Consider the following 22,900-nt stretch of genomic DNA (forward strand, 5'->3'; position numbering starts at 1 on the left):
CACACACACACACACACAGTATGGCCTGTGGGTAGCTGGTTTGAGGCCTCGCTCTATAGCCAAAATCCAGGGTCTTTGCGTGACCAACCAGATACCTCACACCATCAGCTCCTTCTGCAACCCATGAAAATGCACCTTGCTCTTCACTTTATGAGCTGTTGCCTGAATGCACAGTACCTTTTTTTTCCTTCATAGCATTGTATGGGCTATTTCTTCTGCCTGAAATGCCTTCCCTGCCTACAGCTCTTAGACTTTTTATTTTAAAAGCCTTCCCTGATCTCAGTATGCTGAGTCAAGCACCTCATTGGCTAGAGTATTTAACACATTTTTGTAGTGATCTCCTTCAGAATCTTTCTCACCCATTCACGGAGAGCCCTTGAAAGGCAGGGACTGTATCTCTTTTCTCTGAACCTTGAAGATTTGCAGGGTAATCAGAGAGTATGTACTCCATCAACATTTGTGGAGTAAGAGTGACGGATGGATGGATGGGCGGGTGGATGGATTCCCCCATGGCATTCTCTGTGGAACATTTATCTGCTTGCTGTCACTTGTGTGGTATTCCATTATATTCATGATAACTTGGTCTTATCCCTTCCTTCTGCTTTCTTCTCTCCAAACCCAATTTCTCTAGGTAGTTTCTTGAGAACTTTGTCCTCTTACCTCCTGTGATGGCTGGTGGATCTGAGTTCACATTCCCCATTTACTTGCCTGAGCGTGAGACTTAACTCAGTTTCCTCATCTGTGTAATGAGGATAAGAACATTTCCCTGTAGCGCTTGTTAAGAAAACTGAGCACTTAAACCATCCCTTGCATGTAGTAGATACTCAAAAGATTATTTGTTTATCCACTGAGTGTGATAGTCCGTTTCTTCCGTAGAGCACTGACCCTTTCCCTTGTTGAAAAGTGGAGAGGTTAAGAGCACTGATTCTGAAACCAGGCTTCATGGGCTTGAATCCCAAGTTTGCCAGTTTCTTGCTTTGTGATCCTAAGTCTCTTAAATACTCTGTGCCTTATTGTTCCTTATCTGTAAAATGGGGATAATAATACCTGTCTTATAGGGTTCTTGTGGGAACTAAAGCAAATGCTTAAAAGAATACCTGGTACATAGTGAGTGCTCAATAAATATTATTTTTTTTTGCTTACCAGTCCAACCCAAGAGACTCTGGAGTGAGCCTCTCTCTCTCTCTCTCTTTTTGTTTTGCATTATCACAGACTACTCAGGCCAGCCTCCCTCCCCTTCTGTCTATCACAGATACTGACTCCCTGCTGTGTTCAGGCACCTTGCCACAGCTGTGGCTGTCATGGTAAACCAGAAGAAATGGTTTCTTACTTCCTGGAGCTTCTAGCCTGGCAGAAGCCAGACAGAAGCTCTGCAACAGCAGAAAACAGCATGCAATGGGAGCATTTAAGAAGGGGTAACAATCTAACCTCGAGGATCATGGAAGGCTTCTTGGAGGAAGTGGCATGTGTGCAGTGACATGGAGGAGTAGGAACCCAGTCAAGAGATTGGGGAGCAAAGTATGCCAGCAAGAGGGAACAGAATAGGCAAAGGCCAAGAGACAGGAGAGAATGGCTATTGGAGCAGCTAGAAGTTCATCATGGAATGGAGGTCACAGACTGGAGGCTTATGGGGTAGATTCCAGGCTGCAGGAGTGTCTTTAGGATTTCTGATTCAGTTGTCATATCTACAAATTGGAGTATTTCACATCTAGTTGAAGATTTGAGCTTCTTTTGAAAATCAGAAGGAGAGGCCACGCTGGGTGACATTTCCATATGGGGGTGTCCTCCAGCTCAACCAGTCCCCACCAGACCTCACTCATTTATGTCATCTGCCTGCCCCTGCCCTAGAAAGAGAGCTGGGGTTGGGGGAAGTCTGGCTGGGGAGGAGGTGGAGAAATAGCATCTGATTTGAATGATTCAAACAGCTTTGCAGCCTGGTTTGAGTTGAATTTGTCCTGAGGAAATGGAGAGTCATCGAAGGGCTTTAAGCATTGGGGGTTTTGCTAAGTAAGATGTTTGTTATTTCTGTATCAAACCACAGACATCCAAGAGGGCTGCGGGGCGGGGGTGAGGCACAGGGGAGATAAAGAACAGAGGGTCGTTTATAAACCTCATTGAAATATGGGTTGTACTGTAGCTTCCTCATATATAAAATTTGACAGGAGCCATCAGAAATGCTTGAGAGGTAACATCTTCCTGCGTAATTTGTCCCCCTTTCCCCTCTTGGGCTGGCAGGGAAGGTTCCATAGGATCTGGATATTCAAGATCATTGGAAAATTCCCTGATGCACACCACCCTGCTGCACGCTCTCCAAGGCCACGGTCCTCATGCATGTTCTGTTCCACCACGGGACCTGCATTCTCCCAGCGGATGCATGGTTGAAGTGGCAGCACCTATGTCAGGGGATGGGGACGGACAAGGAACAGGCCATGCCCAGGAGACAATGTCTAATTACCTGGGGGCCTTGGGAAGCAATTTTCTCGGGTTAGAGAAATTGGTTTTGTGCCTCCAGCCCATGCACACAGCTGAATGACATGTAGGTCAAGGAGGCATAATTATATGGAAATGGTTTTATGTTTGGGAACTTCTAAAAATCTACCTCTGCACCCTGGGAGGTGGCAGAGAGAGAGTAGCTTTTATTCTGCCCAAGCTGAGTTCAGCAATGAAGGATGGCTTGCTTCATCATGACTTTGGAGGGGTCTGTTTCTTTTCTGGCTTTGGGAATGCATGCTTGAATGTCACAGAGAAAAAGAAGCAGTGCCTTCTTGGCATGCTGGTAATGAGCATGGGCACTGGATCTAGATCTGACATGTTCTTGCTGTGTGACCTTGGGCAAGTTACCTAACTTCTCTGTGCCTCCATTTGCTCATCTGTAAAATGGAGCTGATTGTGAGGACTAAGTAAGTTAATGCATAGAAAGTGCTTAGAAGAGTATAGGCTGCCCAGTAGACACCACTAGAATTGTGCCCTCTGCCCCCCTATCCATCCCATTTCACTCATCACTCCTGCTTACCCTGTGTCCCAGCTGAGAGGAACCACTGTTCCTGAAGCTCCCCAAATAAGCCACATTCTCTCCAGCCTTTGAGACTTCACCTATGCAGTTCCCTCTTTCTATAACACTTCCCCCATCCACTTTGGATGGTTCTTGTTCTTGACTCTCCATGAGCCAGCTTGTCCAGTCCCCAGATTGGTGCCCCTTATGCTTTGCTGTACCCCTTGTCTATAACAAAACAAACTGCCTCTCTTTCTCCTCTGAGCAGAAATATCATTCCCAAGAGAGAACAGGGAAAGTGTCAGTAGGAAAAGCAAGTGGGTTTTTTTCCTTTAGAATAAGAGAAAATGTAAATAATAATAGCAGTAATAGAAGTAATGATGCTGCTGATGAGAAATGTGTATCTTCTTCTGCCACAAGGGAAGTGGTCTTAATAGTGAAAATAATAGCTTCCATTTAGCAAAGTGTTATTATATGCTAGAAACTGTGATAAGTGGTTTGCACTTAGTTACTGCTATTCCCCTCATTTTTAAAGGTGGGTGTTCCTCTATAGAAAGGAATTTAGGATTAGTTTACAGACTTGCCCAAGGTTACATAGTCAATAAGTCACACAGCCAGGATTTAAACTCAGGTGTGTCCACCTGCAAAGTGTTAACTGCTACACTCTTTAAGAAGGCAGAAGGCCTTGGGACCATTGCTTCCAATGACTCCTAAGTCAGCTGCAGGTCAGAACTTGTGCCTACTGGCCTGCTAGTCTACCCTGACAAGAGCACCATCATTGGGTGCTTCCTACTCCAGGATGCTGGGCCTTCCTTGCTGCCTTAGGGAAAAAGGCCTTTCCCTGCCTGCCCAGGGTTTCCCAGAATGACTAGGACACTCCTTGGTTGAACAAGGAAGGGATGGGCTGCTTTCTTGGCAGAGAGAACCGCAAGTGCAAAATCAAGGAAGTGTGAAAGCATGCTTTGTTTGCAGAACCGTAAAATGACAGGCTTGGCTGGCGTGTGGACCAGAGGGAAATGAAGGATGAGCATTCAAGAATCCAATGTGATAACCTCAGTGAAATTGCTCTGCAAACTCCCAAGGTTGTTGTGGGGACCGAAGGAGACAATGCTTGGGAAATGGCTTTACAAACTGGAAAAGCGTTAGACAAATGTTAATTATCACAAATTATTTCACAGGTAGCGTGATTGGTATCGGGAGCGAGATAGCAGAAAATTAAAATATCTGGTAATTTCTCTTGAATCCACATTCTCAAAAGCATTCATAAATGAAAAATTCTAATTTCATTGCTCTCATCTCCTTTTTTTTCAGATGAATAGATTGTAAAAGATTTCAGGAGCAATAAAAATTCAGTCAGTTTCCTGGTCATTATCAATTATACTGCCAGGTTTTGAGACTTGCAGTAATTTTTTGTTGCCCACCTTTAAAACCACATCAGCTAATTCTTTTTTTTTTTTTTTTTTTTTTTAAAGATTTTTTTTATTTATTTGAGACAGAGAGAATGAGATACAGAGAGCATGAGAGGGAGGAGGGTCAGAGGGAGAAGCAGACTCCCTGCCGAGCAGGGAGCCCGATGCGGGACTCGATCCAGGGACTCCAGGATCATGACCTGAGCCGAAGGCAGTCGCTCAACCAACTGAGCCACCCAGGCGCCCCACATCAGCTAATTCTTGATCCAAATATCTCTTAGAACCACCTTGTCTTTTCTGTTTCCTTGATCATCCTGATGCTGAGAGCTCTCGGAAGGCAGGTCTGTGTCTGTCTCATTTTGGGCCACATTCTTAGTCTGTAGTACAGTCCCTAGTACATGGTAGGTGCTTGACAGTTACTTGTTTTGTGCAGCATCGAGCCTAGATGGCATAGTATTACACTTGAGTTACTGCAGGAACTTAGCTCTGCTTTGGCCCTTGCCCCTCTGTTTCTGAGCAGTCTGTCTGCATTTGCTCCAAAACTCAATCCATTTTCCTCATTCTGGTAAAATACTATTGGTAAAGCTAATTTAACCAATATTAAATATTAAAGCTGCTAACAAAGAATCCAGATGTACAGTTTAGCCAAAATGATAAAGTAGGAAACTAAAATAAGGGGTATAACTATTCAAGAAGGCATCATCATCATCATTATTATTTGCTGATAATATAATAGTATGCTTACAGAACTCAAGAGAATTAGCTGAAATGTTATTAGAACCAGCAAGAGCCCTTAAGAGGACCAAAGCCTAAATGTAATAACAGTAGATGACTACAAAATGGAATGGGAAGAAGATTCCATTCACGAGACTCGTAAGTGCCAACACTCTCAGAGGCTGCCCTCCCAGTAGAGGTGAAAGGAATGTCCTCCTTTTCAACTTGGGCTACACTTTATCTCCTGCATCCCCAAGCAGTCCTGCTTCGGTCCAAAGTCTTCCAAAGTCTCTCACAAAACTGTTCTGTTGGCTCTGGTTCTTACCAGTGTAAGAAATAAGGCACACACCCAGTTGGCCTGATGGAGGAATTAGATGCCACCTCTATTATCATGCTCATACCCCTCTCAAGGAAGATTTTTCTTCCTGATTCCTGATTCCTACCTGATTCTACCTCCAACGTGGACAGCCTTTACAATTCTGTATCCCGAAGATAGGTGCCTCAACCCCCCATCTCCATTTCAGTAGAAGAGATCATGGCTTGCTTTTTTTTTTTTTAAATTAAGATTTATTTATTTATTTGAGAGAGAGCGCGCGCACACGTGCGAGTGGGGGGATGGGCAGAAGGAGAGAGAGAGAGAGGAGAATCTCAAATAGACTCCCTGCCCAGCGTGGAACCCGAGGTGGGACTCGATCTTACCACCCTGAGATTACAACTTGAGCTGAAATCAAGAGTCAGATGCTTAGCCAGCTGAGCCACTCAGGGGCCCTGAGATCATGGCTTTAATGAAAGTACCCACCTGGGTGATCCTGGAATCAAAGAACCTTCCTGACCGAAAGTACTATTAGTGCTTCAGCTGAGCGGAAGGCTACACGGACTCTTGCTCCTGATGTCTGGGGCAGAAGCCTGGCTTTGCCATAGCACTAACTGCGTGACTGCACTTAACAGTTTACCATGTGCCTCAGTTTCCTCATCTATAGAATGGGAGTAATAATAGTACCTATTTCATGGGGTTAGAAGGATTAAACTAGTTAATTCATGGAAGTTCTTGAAACAGTGCCCAAAGGGTGGTAGGCATTCCTTTAATGTTAGTTATAATTATGGTAAAAGACTATTAGTTTAGTTTCTAGCATCAAGCCTTCAGCAACTGTACTATCCAAGCTTCAGCCATGGATCCTGCCACATGGGGGGATGTGGTGGTGGAGGCATGAGTACAGTACTTGACCACTGGTTTGGGGCTTCTACATCGTCCTGAGCTTCTTTTCTGAACAGCAAATTATTACACTATAGGGTAGTAGGTTGAACATTTTAAAAGGTAAAAATTGGTCAAATATTGATAATTTCACATGGTACAACCTTACAATTTTCAATTTACTTGTTTTGCCCGCTGGTCAGTATGTATATCAATGGGCAAAATTCATTTGTCTCTCTCATTCCCAGTCCTTAGCAAAGGTTCTCATGTGAAAGAGATGCTCAGTACATGTGTATGATGAAGGAACAGACTTGTGGTCAGAACTCACATTGCATATTGGTTCCCAGATAGGAGGAAGGTGAGTTCCAGACGGTAGGGGCAAAAAGTCTGCCCTGATTAACCCCTACTGCATTCCCAACACTGCCCTCCAACCCAAGACTGGGGTTGATTTCTTCCTCTGTCCCTTGGTACATGGGCTTCCTTCTAGCTTACCTCTTACCAGTCTTCACGCTGCTGTGGGTTACTTCATCTCTCCAACTAGACTGTGTCCTCCCTGAGGGCAGGAATCCAGAACTATTTGTCTTTGTGCCACCAATAGCTAGCACGTAATTTATAAATGAGTGAATGAATAATGGAAAGTCCTGGCAGGATTCAGAGGGGCGGCTCCATTTTGGGGATCATTCCTACCACTGACAGCTTTGCATATGTATTGGAACAATGAGCCCTGGATTTGAGGTTCAAGGATGTAGCTTTGCTTTTCAGCTTGGCCTACCAGTAGTAACTTGAGAAGGCTGTTTAACTCCTCTGAGCTTCAGTCTCATAATGGATGAGAAAGCCCTTTGTAAATTTTAATTCATTTTGCATATTGGCCAGCACTATATTAACATTAATGGCTATTATTGATGACTCTTTCTGAGCCTGAGGAATAGAGCCTGGCACATAATAGGTGGTCAGTAAACATTCACCGCATGAACTGGATTTGGAATTCTGAGCACTTGACTGAAATTAAGCCCACTTAGGGCTGATAGCAGAAACCTTGGAAGGATTTGGAAGACCGTAGAGTTTTCATGGAAATTGTTTCGTCACAATGTGCTACTTAAAAAAGAAAAAAAAAAGGCAACTCAGTTTCCATTTTGTAGGTTAGGTGTGGGGTGGAGAGGGAATTCACTTGCTTGTCCTTGCTTAAAAATAATTTCAAGTAATTAAACCATCTGTTTGGGGAGAGGGCAATGGGGACACTGGGAGAGTCTTTAATCAGGAAGGAAGACATAGTCCCTCAAAATGCCTGTGAAGACCAGGCTGGGAGGGTGAACCAAGACAGAGGTCTGTAGACACAGCATTTGTCTTTTCCCATGCCCTGAATACCAATGTCTGCAGCAGGCCCAGCGGCAAGCACAGAGTATAAGCAGTGGTACACAGGCCTGTTTATCTCAGCTGTGCTGCTCGGTAGCTGAATTGCCTTGGGCAGGTTATTTTACTTCTCGGAGCCTCAGTTACCCCACTGCCAAATGGGGATAATAGAAATACCACCTCACGGGCATTGCTGTGGGGATTAAATGAGGCAATGTAGAATAATGGGTTTGATTCAGTGCTTGGCTCGGAGTAAGTGCTCAATAAATGGTAGTGGTGGTGGTGGTGGTGATGATGATAGTTGTGATCAAGATGTTTCTTCAGTCTCTTCAAGGTGAGTATGGACATTACATTTATGGAATTAAGAAAGCAGTCACCTATTCATCTGATGCATCCATCCACCCATCCATCTACCCACCCACCTATCCATTCAGTATTTGCAAAGGCCCCCCAGAGGGTCCTGGCATCATGGAGATGACTCAGATCCAATGTGGACTGTCAGGGGCTCAAAGCCTAACTCAGCACTTGTTTTTTTTTTTTTTTTAATTTAAAGAGAGAGAGGGGGAGGGCAGGGGCAGAGGGAGAGGCAGAGAGAGAATCTCCACCAGGCTCCACGCCCAGCATGGAGCCCGACGTGGGGTTCTGTCTCACAATCCTGAGATCATGACCTGAGCCAAAATCGAGTCAGATGCTTAACGGACTGAGCCACCCATGTGTCCCAACTCAGCATTTTTTGATGCCCCCAGGCAAAGGTAAGTTTGAAGCCCCACAGGAAGTTAAATGCCTTACCCTCACCTCACCTCTGTTATGAAACTTGTCACGTTGTATTATGATTATTGACTTGCCTTTCTACCCATCTAGAGTGTAAGTTCTTTAAGGGCAGGGCCATGTTATGTTCATGTTTGTCTTTCCCCCATCCTATCCCCTAGAACTCCTGGCATAAGTAGGGCCTCATGAAATGGAGCCTGATCCTTAACACAGCTTAAGGAGCCCAGGTGGGGATCTGATAGGAAATCCTTGTCAGTCCTAAGAAAAAAACTCTTCTATTTATTAAGCACCTGTCGAGTGCCAGGTACGTTGTCTCATGTATTCCTCTCAACAAGGGGGACACTCTTAGCCTAATTTTACAGATATGGGAATTGACATTCAGAGACGTTAGCTGCACACAGCTGGAAAGTCCAATGGATCTCAAATCCAGGTTTTCACCAACTTCCCTTTTTGTAGGAGAGCATTCAGTGCTCACATTTAGTGTGGTTGGAAAGAGTAGATGAGGCTAAAAGTGTGATAGTATAAATGGATATTGGGTGTGTATGTGTGTATGTCTGATATACATAGTCAAATTTGAGGAAGGCAATAACACAGTAAATTTAAAATCCTATAGGAGCAAGGCAGGGAACATAAGTGAGAGAAGCAGTCCAGGTATATATCTATATAAAAATCTGTGCTAGGGATACAATAGGAAAAGCTGGGGACTGTGGTGAGCTGGATAGCACAAAAGCCATCTAAAAGAGGCTGTGGCTACTTGGTTCTAGGCACTTGATGACAGGGAGAGCTCAGTTTTTCTAGCCTTTAAAATTTTCCAAGACTTACGAGAAAACTGAATTTTTATGAGATTGCCTCTGAATGTTAATAGGCGAGGTGCTGCTTTTTAAGAAACTTTCAACAGGCTTCTTTCACATTCTGTGGGGTTTGACTTTCTGGTTGGTTGTCGGCTGTTGACTGGCTATGACCCCCAGTCCAGGCCTCTTCAGGAGGTTATATGAGGGTAGTTGAGAAGGATGTTAACCAGCAGCATGCATTTGACTAGCATTTTGAGGAAAGCATTCAGTACTGACAGTGATTAAGGAAAAAAAAAGAAAAAAGTCCTCTTACTTCCCAGAGCCATCCTCTTCTGGCTAGAAGGTCTAACTCTGAGGAGATCCAAGAGGCAACCACCATTTTCTTCCCTCTTCCATAAGCTCTCTCTGCCCATTTTCAGGATGTCCTTGGAGTCTCCACCTCCGTCTTTGGGGCTTCACTCCCTTCTTCCTGCTGTACCCTGGGTCATTAGAATTGAATGCAGTCACAATGACAGTGTCCCTCTACCATGCTGACCAGAACTCAATCCTGTTCATTTGTCAAATGACAGTGCTGAAGGTGACCCTTTTCTTCTTGTCCAGACACTTGCTTTCTCTCTGTTCAGGGCTCTTGCAACTGACAGCTGGATCATTAGCAGGACTTGCCCACTGCCACAACCAAGATGGTAGCTCTGTTGTGCTGTGGGCGCTTTCCACGGTGCCTGGAGAGCCAGGCACAGACGTCCTTGATGTCTGAGGACGTTGTTAGTTTGCTCATTTCACTTGTCTGATGCTGTTTTACTTGGACACCGAGGTGATGGTGGATGGTAAGAGTAGGACTGGAGAGGCTCTGAACATGACCCTTGACCCACACTCCTACTCTGTGCCAGGCACTGCGTTGGGCACTCTACAGGTATTTCTCACTCTGTCCTACCGGAGCCCAGAGATGGTTCACACTGCAACAGCTGCTGCTTCTTGCGGCTTCCCTCCTAAACAACTTTCCGTCTGTTTTTTTCACAGCAGCCAGAAAGACCTTTGAAAAACTCAGGTTAGGTCATGTCAGTTCCTTAAAAGGCTCCCATCTCTTCTCGCAACACTTAGAGTGAACTCCAGATTCCTTACTGTGAACCAGAAGGCCCCCACAGTCCAGCCTGTGTCCACCTCTTCCCCTTATCTCCTGCTACTCTCCCTTTTGCTCATTGTACTCCAGCCACACAAGTCTGCCTTCGCTCCAGCTCATTTCCACCTCCGAGCTTTTACCCTTGCGTGTCCCTCTGCTGGCATGCCCTTCCCCCGTGCTTCCTGTAGCCAGTTCCTTCCCATCGTTCCAGCCTCAGTGCAGACATCAGCTCTTTGGAGAGCCCTTTCCTGACCACCCAACTGATGTAGCTTCCTATTGCCTTACCATGCTGTTTTCCTGACAGCATTATCAGTATCTCAAAGAGTGTCGTTTATGCATCTGTTCACTTGTTTACCACTTGTCTCCCCAGTAGAATGTGTACCTGTGCAGGCATTCTTTGTTTTTCCTCCAGTGCCTACATGGGTGCCTGGCATATGAAAGGGGTGCCACATATATGTGCTAAGTGAATAAAGTTGGTGTTATCACCCCTATTCTCGGATGAGGGAACTGAGGCTCCAAGAAAGGTAAATTACCTGCTCATGACCTCACAGCTAGCAGAGTTGCAGTGCTGGGACTGAACCCCCAGATATGCCTAATTCCTAAGTCAGCATTATCTTCCTGATGCCTTCTGTCCAGGACAGGTGGTGTTCTGGAAGGGTCCTTGGTGTGGAGGGCAGACATGATATGGGGACCAGGCTCTGTGAAGGTCAAGAGTGTGGGCCTGTGATTCCTTTAAGGAATGCCCTCCCTACCCTCTTCATGGCATTGGTCCCTCTTGAGTTCTTTCTCCAATCACTGCTCCATTCTGCCACCTTCCAGGAAAGCCGCTGCTTTTTGTTCAAGAGGCAGATGATGGTTCTTGTCAGCAGCTCTGTGGAGCTGAACCATGGTGGTAAGGCCAGAAATGCTAAAAGCAGACAGCTACAGCCAGAACAGAATCACCAGGCCATTCTATACCTTTGACTGTGGGAGGAGTGTGTATGTGTGTGCGTGTGCACGTGTGTGTGTGTGTCTCCCTGTGGGTGTATGTCTGTGCATGTCTGTTTGTCTGTGCAGGTGTGTCTATGTGTGTGTCTGTGTGTTTGTGCACACGTTTCTGTGTGTATGTGTGTGCATACATCTCTGTATGTCCGTGTGTGCATGTGTGCACGTGCATGTCTGTGTGTGTGTCTCCCTGTGGGTGTATGTCACACACATGTGCCTGTGTGTGTATGTGCATAAGTCTGTGTGTGCACACATCTCTGTGTCTTTGTGTATGCATACATCTTTGTCCGTGTGTGTCTGTGTGTGTGGTGTGTTGCTGTGTGTGGGTCTGTGGAGAGTCCCTCCTGTGAAGTGATATGGCTGATAGTTTTTGCTGCACTTAGCTGAAAATGGTAAGAAATGTCTTTGGGGGAAAAGCAATTGCCCCAGGTCTTAAACTGCTAAACATTCTGGCAAATGAGGGGGGAAAGAAAAGAAGTTACTGGTGAATACCAGAAGTCAAAAGGAGCCAACCCTGTAAAATGTGTTGTCCCAAATCAGGGTTACTTTGTGTGGTTTCTACAAAGCTCTGGCTTCCTGTTTCTTCTGCACCTCATGCCCTGTTCTCCTCCTGTCCTCAGGCTGCCTTTTGGCCTTCCAGACTCACCCTCTTTTTGTTCCGATATGTGGCACCAGTCCCCTCTTGCCTAAGAGTCATTGCAAAGCCTATCCCCCTTGCTTCTTCCTTCCATTCTTTCCTTCCTCAGCCTTCAGGTTCCAGTTGTTCCTCTTGAGGGAGCTTTCGTTGGCTTCCCCATTGGGCAAGTCCCCCCATGAAAAGCTCTCCTATCACCATGTGCCTCTCCTTCATGTTCTTTCACATGTGACTACGTTTATTCAGGTTTGTGATCATGCTGATCTTCCCCATGTGTATGCATATGAGCACGCAGACAGGGAGTGGGTCTTTTTAGGCTTGCTTTGAGCCTAGCACAGTGCCAGGCACATTGATGGATGGATGGATGGATGGATGGGTGGGTAAGTGGATCAATAAATGCAGATGCAGTGTCCAATTGCACTTTCTGGTTTCTTGTCTCATTCTTTTTTGCCATGGGGCAAAATGAAAACGTATTTGGGTTCAGAGTCCCAACTCTCAATGTAGTTCAGCTGGTCATAACCTTTACTCAAGAGAAGCCCAAGTCATTCAGCCTTCACTTGATAGAAAAACAAAGATCCTGGCTTATCCATACAGAGAAGTTCCCTCACTTTGAATCTCACCAGGATCTAAGGTAACCATATCCTTCCCACACCCCGACCTTTCCTTCCTTACATTTCCCTTGGTGGGGTAGAGACGGCAGGTTTATCCGTATTGCAATGGTCAAAGCACACTGGATTCAGAATCTAAAAGATTTGGGGTCAAGATCACACCTGATTAGCTGTATAACCTTGGTGGAAATTCCTTGTCCTCTCTAGGGCCTCAGTCTCTGTATTAAGAGCATTGTACTAGATCAGGGCTCCCCAGATTGTAGTGATTGGCCCACCAGCATTACGATTTTTGCCATATTCCTGTGTTCCCTGTACTATTATTTACTTAACATTTTGTTTTAAAGTGATTTGCATTTCCCCCCCCCTGAATTTATACCTTATATAGTACTGCTGTCCAGGGATGCCTGGATGGTTCAGTCAGTTAAGCGTCTGCCTTCAGCTTAGGTCATGATCCCAGTGTCCTGGGATCAAGTCCTGCATCAGGCTCCTTGCTCAGTGGGGAGCCTGCTTCTCCCTCTGCCTGCCATTCCCCCTGCTTGTGCTTGCTTGCTCCCTCTCTGACAAATAAATAAAATCTTTAAAAAAATTTAAAAAATACTGCTGTCCAATATAAATGGAATGTGAGCCACATATGCAATCTCAGTTTTTCTAGCAGCCACATTAAGAAAATAAGAAACAGGTGAAATTAATTTTAACAATATGTTTTATTTAACTGTGTTCATCCAAAATGTAATCAATATAAATTATTAATGAGATGTTTAATTTTTTTTTCATACTAAATGTCCAAAATCTGGCATGTATTTTACATTTTGAGCACATTTCTCTATGGATGCTAAATCTTTCAGTGGAAATCTTCGATCTTTGTTTAGATGTCATAAAATACACAGTTGAAAAGACTAGATTCACATACCCAAATTGTTCCAAGTATACAGTTATTTTCCAATAACTGAATCAAGTATCAAGGCTTAATTTTAAATTAATTGAAATGAAACCAGATAAAAAAAAATCAGTTCCCGAGTTGTGCTAGTTAAATGTCAAGTGCCCTATAGCCACATGCAGCTGGGGGTTACTCTATTGGGCAGCATAGACATAGAGCAACCCTGAATCACAGACCCACCTCCCTGCTGTAAACAGAAGATAGTCTTAAAAATAAATACAATGACAATACAAGGGGGACATTAAATTTTAGCTAGATACTGAGCCCTAGGCCTGATCTGTGTCTGTTATAAAGGGAGATTTAGCACACATGAAAAGGTGTTAAAGATACTAGCACCAAGATGAGACTTTCCCTTTGAGAGAATCAGAAGGATTGAGAAAACTGAAAAGGGATTTAATAATGATGCAGCCTTGTGCCACCTAAAATAATCCCACATAAAACAACAGCAACAAACTCCCCCCCCAGAATCTGGATGATTACTCTGAACTCTGAAATTCCACAGCCTGTTTCTGCTTTATTCCTCTTATCACTTTGCTTCCTCAAGAGACCACTAGCAGTGTGATTTTATAAAAAGGGAGAGTTGGGAAAGTAAGTTCTAGTTTAGACATTGCCATTCCTAGCTCTGCGACTTTGGGTAAAGTCTCAGTTTCCTCCTGTTATAAAATGATGGTGCTTGCTCTCATCATAGAATAGCAGCCATGGAGTGGCAGACACTGGGGACCCTGGTAGCCATGCATTGCTTCATTTTGTCCATATCATATACCCTGTGAAAAAGGCACTGTTATACCCATTCTGCAGAGAGGAACACTGATGCTCAGAGAGGTTCAAGCAACTTGCCAGAGCCCCACCAATAGGAAGTCATGAGGCTGGAATTTGAATCCAGGTCAGTGGGGACCATGAGCCCACATCCTAATCCACCATGCTGTCAGGTTTTAAGGGCTCTTCCATTTACAAAAAAAAAAAAAATAATAAATAATGATGGTGGATTTGTGTTCCAGGACATCATTAACATGCAATTTGTGGTACTACTTGGAGCTCTTTCTTCCAGTCACGCCAAATCCCTGGTTTCCTGAGTTGGCGTGCTTTTTTTATTTAGCCACATATTTATTTGGGTCTCCATCTCCTTTATTTCTTGCTCCTCCCCCTAACATCTTGTTTTTATTCTCCACCCACTGTGACCCCCTTGGCATTTCTTGGTGCTTCTTGAAGTTTTACCCACTCTGGAGTTTGTGAATTGGCAGCCTGGTGGGCTGTATCAAGCCTGCAGATATGTTTGGTTTGGCTCATGCAGTGCTGGCTCGCATAGTGTTTTTAAAAATTTTTGAATTAGTTGCCAACATTGAAACATTGGGATATTTCACATAAAAATCTGGATTCCTAGATTTTTGGAAGAATTTGGCAACACTGGATTGGCTGGAGAGCTGAGTGGTGGTGGTACTTTCTAACCTCCCCCAGTCCCCACTCCTCCCTATTGTCTGTCATCCCCATCTCTTATGACCTAGCCCAAGTGTCAGTTGTCAGCTGTCATTGTGTGTGGGCTGCCATTCTCTTACGATAAAGCTGGACAGCAGTACCAAGTATCATTGTCAACTTCTAGCTATGTGACTGTGGGTATCTCAACATTCTCATCTGAAAAATGGGCATGATAACTATACATGCGTCAGAGGGTCATTGGGGGAATTAAATGAGTTAGTGTCTGTAAAATGTTTTGAAGCATCCCTAGCACATAGTTAAGTGCAACATACGCGCTAGTAGTTGTTAAGAGGAAAGTGCAGTGGTTTTGGTACATATGTCTCTATCACTGAGGGAAAATTAGAGAGACCAAAAGAGCCACATGCTTTCAGAAAAACGGCAGGGAAGCATGATTCTTTGGGTAAGTGAAGCATTTCTTTAAAACTGGGCCGCTGTGTGCATTTACACTATCTGACTGCTCCTAGCAGGTATTTGAATTCGAGATACCTGCCCTCCCCTGCCCCAGCATTTCAGGTACCCTCTGCAGGGCTGGCATTCCCTATCAGCATTGCCCACATAGTTCAGATCACATGGAGGTTCAGTGACAGGGTCTGTGTTCACCTCCCCACCTCGCTTCTGTTCATGGTCCTGGCTGCAGCATGCTGGGCAGTCTTTGCTGGGTGCTTGTCAGACCTTTATCAACTTTAGCTGAAGAAGGTTTCATGTTCTGGACTGACAGTATTTCTGGAGGTTTCACTGAACCACAGGCAACTCTCTGAGAGGTACAAATTCCTTAGGCTTATGATGGAATTGATTGCTTATTGGATAATTCATTCCTAGTTTTCCAGGGCAAAGAGTTTCATTCCTGGTGGGTGCACTTTGAGTGGAATTGTGCAGTTATGGAAAAGACCTATATATAAAGTTATTTGTGGCTTCAGGGGATTTACAAAGCTTGTTGACATGTCAGACAATAAAAACAATGCTACCTACTATTTATTGAGCTCCCACAATGTTCAAGGGATTGTGAGAAGCCTTTGCATATTTTATTTTGGATTACCTTCACAACAATGCAAGGCACAGAAGATTAATAACATTTACTGACCTCTTAACTCTATTTGAGAGCACACCTGTGCCAAGAATGGTGCTACACATATTTACAATTTCATTCGATCATCACAACAACCCTATGAGATAGGTATTATTATGATCCCATCTCACTGATGAGTATGAGAAACAGAGAAGGTGAGAAATTTGCCCAAGGTCACAGACTAGCAGGTAGGGGAGCTAGGATTCAAACCCAGGCACTTTGACATTAGAGATCCCTTGCTTAACTGCTGAACTTGGCTGACTGCTTTCTTACAAATGAAAACGGAGGCTCAGAGGTGGAGTATCATATCTGAGATCACACAGCAAACAAGGGTAAGATAGAGAATCCAAATCCATGTCCATTCAGTTCCAATGCAGTGCCTTTTATACTCAACCTCAAAAGCAGAAATGACACATGGGATAACTACAGAAATCACGCAGGGGCAAGGACAAAAGCTACTGGTCTGGACCCCAGCCCAAGGCCAGCCCAGCCAGCCTCCAGCATAGCTAGCTACTTCATTGGTCTGTGCTTGTTTCCATCTATGGGCCATGTTTCCAACTGAGCTATATAAGCAGAACCTGGCTCCCCCAGGTGTTTGACAGACCCACACAGTGAATTATTGCCAGAGCCAAGCCTGGAATCCAGGACTCCTCATGCAGTGCTCTTTCTCCCACTGTTATAACAGGGATCCAAGGCCCAATGTGCATAAAGAGGAGCCATACAGGTTACAGAGGACAGTTAAGTGCAGCATGTAGGGACTTAGACATTAGAGTGCCCATGTGCTTTTGAAAGGGGCAGCCATTAAATAAATTATACAATGGAATACTATGCAGCTTCATAAAAGAATGAAAAAGGTTTAATATACCATTATGGATGATTAATATAATAAGTGAAAAAGAGCAAGACGGAGGACAGTGTGTACAATGTGCTCATTTTGAGGAGAGTTAAAAAAAAAAAGAGTTGAAATTCTCTATTCATACTTGCTTGTATATCCACTAAAATACTCCAAAAGAACAAAAAGAAATCAAGATACTGATGAACTGATGATAGTTACCTGTGTAGTGGTGATGATGGGATGGATTAGGGAACTGGTGAGTAGGGGAAAGGGATGGTAGGGAGATTTTGCAATGTGTGCCTTTTTATATTTTTAAGTTTTTGAATAATATGAATGTCATTACTTATATAATGTGCACACACACACACACATACACACATGCACGCACCACACAAAAGCAGCTGCATAGGAAAGCCGCCTATTCCTCAGCCACAGCCAGCCTTCTGGGAATATGAACCTAATGTTAGTTCTTCTGGTGTTTCAAGGGAACTTAGAAATCTATTTTTTTTTAATTCCAATTTTTAGTTTCAAATTGTTCATTGCTAGTATATAGAAATATAATGGGTTATTGGAAATTAACAATATGTCCTACAAACATGCTGAACTCACTTATTAGTTCTTAGGAACTTTTTTTGGTGGAGTATTTGTGATTTTCTCTGAAGGCAATTATATCATCTGTGAATAGAAACAGTTTAATTTCTTCCTTCCAGTCTACCTTTTATTTCTTTTTCTTGCCCAGCTAGAACTTCCAGTATGCTGTTGAATCAGAGTAGCAAGAGCAGATATCCTTGCCTTGCTCCAGATCTTAGAGGGAAAACATTCCATCTTTCATCATTAAATGTGATCTTAGCTATAGGTTATTTATTGATGGTTAAAGAAGTTCTCTCTATATTCCTAGTTTGATAAGTTTTTATCATGAATGGATGTTGAATTTTGTCAAATAGTTTTTTTTTGCCTCTATTGAGAAGATCATATGGATTTCCTTTTTTAGTTTTTTTTAATATGGTAGATCACACTGATGATTTTCAAATGTTGAACCAGCCTTGGATCCCTGGAATAAACCCAAGTTTGTCTTGGTTTATTATCATTCTTATATATTCCTGAGTTAGATTTGGTAATATTTTGTTGAGGATTTTTTTTGTGTGTGTCTGTGTTCATGGGGAATATTGGTCAGTAGTCTTCTTATAATGTCTGGTTTTGGCATTAGGGTAAAACAGGTGTCATAAAATAAGTTGAGAATTTTTCCTTAATTTTTAAATGATGAAAAAAATGACTTACAGAGTGCTTACTGTGTGGCAGGCAGTGTGTTAAATGAATAACCCACCGAAGACTCACAGCAACTCTGCGAGGTATATGCCATTACTACCATCATCCCATTTTACAGATGGGAAAGTGAGGCACAGAGTAGTTATACTCTTAACCTGTTTACTAGATTTTCTCGAAAGATGTTTACAGGTGAATGAGAACACATCTGGAGTGCTCAGTCCATCTTACTGGTCACCATTTTCCCACCCCTGGTTAACAGTAACTGTAACTACTGTGTGTCACAGCACTGACTATCTGCCAGGTGACAGACTCATCATCTCCATCTCGCACCAACCCTCACAGGCAGGTATTAACCTGTGCTTTCTCCTAGTTACTGGCTCCCCTTTTGGCAGTTGCAGAAATGCTCCTATCAGCTGGGTGGTGTGTGGTTTCAGACTATCATGTTCCTTACCTTGTCTCCTTTAACATCCCTGGTGCCTTTTAGAAAGTAAAATTTAAAAAATATCTTTCAAATCTCAGTTTAATTTTGCGCTGCTCCTTCCTTATCAGCCAGGCTCACCTGTCTTCTCTGCCTCTGTCTTCCCCCCAGGCATCAGGCTCATCTCTTCCTCCTGCACTGCCTTCTGCTTTTTACTGTCTTGTCCTAGTTGGCCCCATCAGTGTCCCCAACTCTACCTTGTTAGCTTGGCTGGCTTATTGTATGCATTTTGAAAGGTTAGAAACATCTTGCTTACTTAAAAGGAAGAGAAAAGAGACAGAGTTTTAGGGATAGCTGGGACACCAATTTTTTCCATTGAGCACATAGCATGAAGGACTGAGGTTAGTTAAAAGAACTTCCTTTTATAATAATGAAGGCACTATGGAGGTGTTTGCACACTGGCTTGACTGTGTGACTATAGACAAGATGCTCCACTTCTCTGAATCTCAGTTTGCTCATCTGTAAAATGGGTTCAGAGACACGTACAGGTCACAGGGATGTGGTGGGGATTAAGTACAATAATCTAAGTATTTAACATACAAAGAGATCCAGTGTGGAGAAGGCAGTAATAAGTGCTTTCCTCAGTCCAGACACTGTGCTAAGCCATTTTATATAGACAATCTTATTTAATATACACTGTGTGGGTAGGTAGATACTGCTGTTACCCTAATTTTATAGGTGGGGAAAATTATGGTACAGAAAGTTAAGAGTTCTTAAGTGGCAGATTCTTAAGAGTTCTTAAGTTCTTAAAGAGTTCTTAACTGCCCATACTTCACATTAGGACCCCCTGGGACCCATTCCAGACCAATTAAGTTAGACTGTCTGGGGCCATTCCTAGAGGCAGGGTATTGGACCACATGCTTTTCCTAAGCTCTTCCTTTCAGTCTGGAGACTAAAGGTGGTAAGAAACATCTGTGCTTTCTCCTAGTTAATGGCTCCCCTATTGCCAAACACTGAGCCACTCCCCATCCACCCCTTGGTTCCCACCCATGTTTTCAACCATCCCTGTGAGAATTTGGAAATGGGGTGAGTCCACTGCCAGGAAAAGTGATTCAATTAAAATCTCAGTTTTCAACAATATTACCAAGCCCTGTGGTCTGTTACTTCACACCCAGCATAGCTGTGCATCCCGGTCAGTAGCAGGGTAATGAGGGTTTGCTAATTGCTGGTGGCTGGTGGGGGGGGGGAAGGGGGAGGGGAATACTGTAGTGAGCTCAGCAGGAGGAGTAAGGCGCTGAGCTAAGTGCTTTTCCTGTGGCTCCCAGCCCCTTCTCTGGCTCACATGCCAAGCAGCCCCCCCCCCCCCAACCAGATCAGCTTCATGATGACCACAACTGCCGCACCACAGCGGTAATCAGTGTGTGGTGCGTCAGGCCCTGAGCTGAGTGCTTAACTTGCACCATCATCTCCATCAACATTTTTATTTCTCACCATCATTCCAGGAGTTATCATTCCAGTTCCAGTTGCTGTCCTAATGCCTATTTTACAGATGTGGAAACAGAGGCACAGAGTCACGGAAGGTCCACATGTTAATACCCAGCTTCATTCTGTAGTCTGCATTCTTAGTTACCTGGACATACTTGCCTGCCCTTATGGTTCTAAGAGAATGACTTAAGGATTTTACTTTTGAACCACTTTGCAAGCCATTAACAAAACCATTATCAGCCCATGGTCTTCCTGAAAGCCTGGCCTCTTCAGTCATCCTTTTCCAGAATGCTTGGTCCTTCTGCATCTACCACAAACTCTACTTGCGAGCTCCTTGAACTCAGGGACTGTACCTTAGGGATCCCTGAGTCCCTCAGGCACCTCTTTAGCACTTGGCACACAGTAGGTGGCCACAACTCTTAGTACTCATCAATGCGTTCCAAGTTCTCATCCCGATCTCTCCCTCCTTTAAGTCTCCAAATCCTGGGCTCAGCCTTGATGAGCTTGTGCCTAGCACTGTCTGGCACACAATAGGTGCCAATGCTATGGGTCAGAAAGGCCCTTAGCTGGCATAGGAGTTATGCTGTGGAGAAGTGAGGTACCTTGTCTTCCACCTTGAGGTGTTGGAAGGTCTGATTTGTCCCCTGTTCTGCTCATTCTCATGTTCCTGCTCTGGACCCTTGGAGCCTCCCCTTGTCTTTATGTCTCTGTCCCTTAAAGGGTTTTCAGAAGAAAAGCCTGAGAGAGTGGCTACTTTAGTCAGCAGAGGAGATGGAGGGGTGAAGGTGGAGGGGTCAGACTAATTCTGATGTGAGAGCTGAAGGGAAGAGGGGCCCTGTCACTTTTCTGGTTCAGCAAGTGTCACCAATAACCAACCTTCTCAAAAACTCACTCACCTTAAGAGAGCTCTGGGAGAGGCTCAGGAGGGCTGACAGGGGGAGGTGGGGACTGGACTGAAATCAATTCCTGCTCAAGGTAATTACAGGACATGTGCGCTGCCCCAGCAGGGCGAATCAGAGGTTGAGCGTCTCCCAGGGCAGCCAGAACGATTAGTTAGTAATAAAAACCTCATCACTTGCTGGGAGAGAGGTTCAGTGATTGTAAGCTTATGCTTTTCTGTGCCTAACAAAATTTGGGAGGGGGCATGTATTTAAACAACCTTATCAGGGCCCCTGACCACCAAGTTGAATGTTTTGAAAAGGAAATCTCAGCAAGCCTCTCAAATCCAGCTCTCAAGTTCCCAGGATCCTGGGATGCGGAATGACAGGGTAGATGATGCTGTGATTCTAGGCTGTACATTGGATTTTTTTCTTTGTGCTTCCTTTTGTCCCTCTCTCATCTCCCTGCAAGGATCTTTAGGAATCTTTCTGCACACAGACTGTCTCAGGGACTATCTGGAAGAAGGGTTTATCTCAAGCTGGAACCCCAGGAAACCCCTCCCCCTCTCTCACAAATAGCAAGCACCCCCCAGCCCCCAGCAGCTCAGCTCTCTTCAGGAATTCAGCACCAGTCTCAGCCACACTTTGTGGAGAGGACGTTAAGATGTGGGACCAGCTAGACATCCGCAGCAGTCGTCAGCTGCCCAGGATGGGTAGATAGGGAAGCAAAGCCAAGGGGCAAGGCATGTCCTCAAGGAGACTGTGACCCCCTGAAGTGGCGGTCTCGGCATTCCGTGTGTGTCTCTGGATCCTTGCCCTGGTCAAAGCATGGTCCCAGAGCCACCCTGACCCTTCTTAGCCTGCCTGGAGACCCGTTCTTCGCTTAGGGGTCACAGGGGCTCATCCCTTGCTCCATCCCAGCGGCCCTAGAGAAAGTGTGCTGGGCATCAGTCTCCTGCTTCACCTGGAATCAGGTGGGGACAGCGGTGGGGCACAGGGGCAGAGGTTTCCTCGGGCTGAGGTGGACGTGGGGGGCGACGGGAGAAGTGAAGCCCCCACTAAACCATCTGTTGGCAGGTGCGGTCAGGTCACATACACGGCCCCCACTGGGCACCCTCAGGGACGCGGATCCCTTCAGATGCGCATGCAAATACTCCAATCCACGCGCACACTCACACCAACCCATACTCATACCATGCCCATCAGCTGCCATGCACGCTCGTGACACACACACACACACACACACACACACACAGAGGAGAGTCCCCGCCAGGCCACAGCAACTTCCTTTCCCCCAGTCTGGAAATGTCCGCAGTTGCCCTTAAGGCTTAAACTTTTTCAGAGGGAGCGCCAGGGATCGCAAGGTGAGGATATCGAGGCCTGGGGGCTCTGGGCAGGGTTGCTCCGCACTTGGGGCTCTTGGCTTCCTCCCTCTCCCGCACGCTCCTCACCTGGTAAACCGAGGCACAGCAAGAGGCTGTAGTAGACCACGGGCGCGAAGCCCAAGCCGCAGACCGAGCCAGGGGACCAAGACAGCGAGCTGTTGGCGACGAGGTGGGCGTGCGTGTGCTCCATGAGCTCGCCCCTCGTTCCCCTAGTCTCCGCGCCCGGCCTGCCAGCCCCGCTCTGGACGCCGGCTCGGTGGTGGCAGCGGCGGAGGCAGCAGCTGGAGCAGCAGCGCCTCTCTTCCCGCTGGACTTGCTTCTACCCTTGGCCGTTGTCCCCTCTGCTCGCTCCGCACCTGCCTGCCTGGAGTCCTGGCACGGCCCTCGCGTAGGGCACAGGGCGCTGGGTGCAGGGACTCGGGAGGGGCTCCCAGAGCCGGTTAGTGCGCCTCCTACCTCGGACCTGCTCGGCTCCCGCCTCGGAGACGGGAAGCTGGGACGCTGCTCCCCGCAGCCAATCAGCAACTGCCTGGACGCGGATGATGGGAGGGTGTGTGTGTGTGTGTGTGTGTGTGTGTGTGTGTGTGTGTGTGTGTGT

At 45.3% G+C, this 22,900-nt stretch overlaps 1 protein-coding gene across 1 annotated transcript in view; it reads right to left on the minus strand.

The window, feature by feature from the left end:
- GPR139 (G protein-coupled receptor 139) overlaps positions 1 to 22,492 on the minus strand; it is a 38,665-nt gene extending 16,173 nt beyond the window's left edge. Inside the window, exon 1 of the mRNA XM_021698297.1 lies at positions 22,369 to 22,492. Within this exon, the coding sequence (XP_021553972.1) occupies positions 22,369 to 22,492 (124 nt within the window). The remainder of the gene's footprint in view (positions 1 to 22,368) is intronic.
- Positions 22,493 to 22,900: the final 408 nt, after the last annotated feature.

The sequence above is a fragment of the Neomonachus schauinslandi genome, chromosome 5, assembly GCF_002201575.2.
Source record: "Neomonachus schauinslandi chromosome 5, ASM220157v2, whole genome shotgun sequence".
NCBI lineage: Eukaryota > Metazoa > Chordata > Mammalia > Carnivora > Phocidae > Neomonachus > Neomonachus schauinslandi.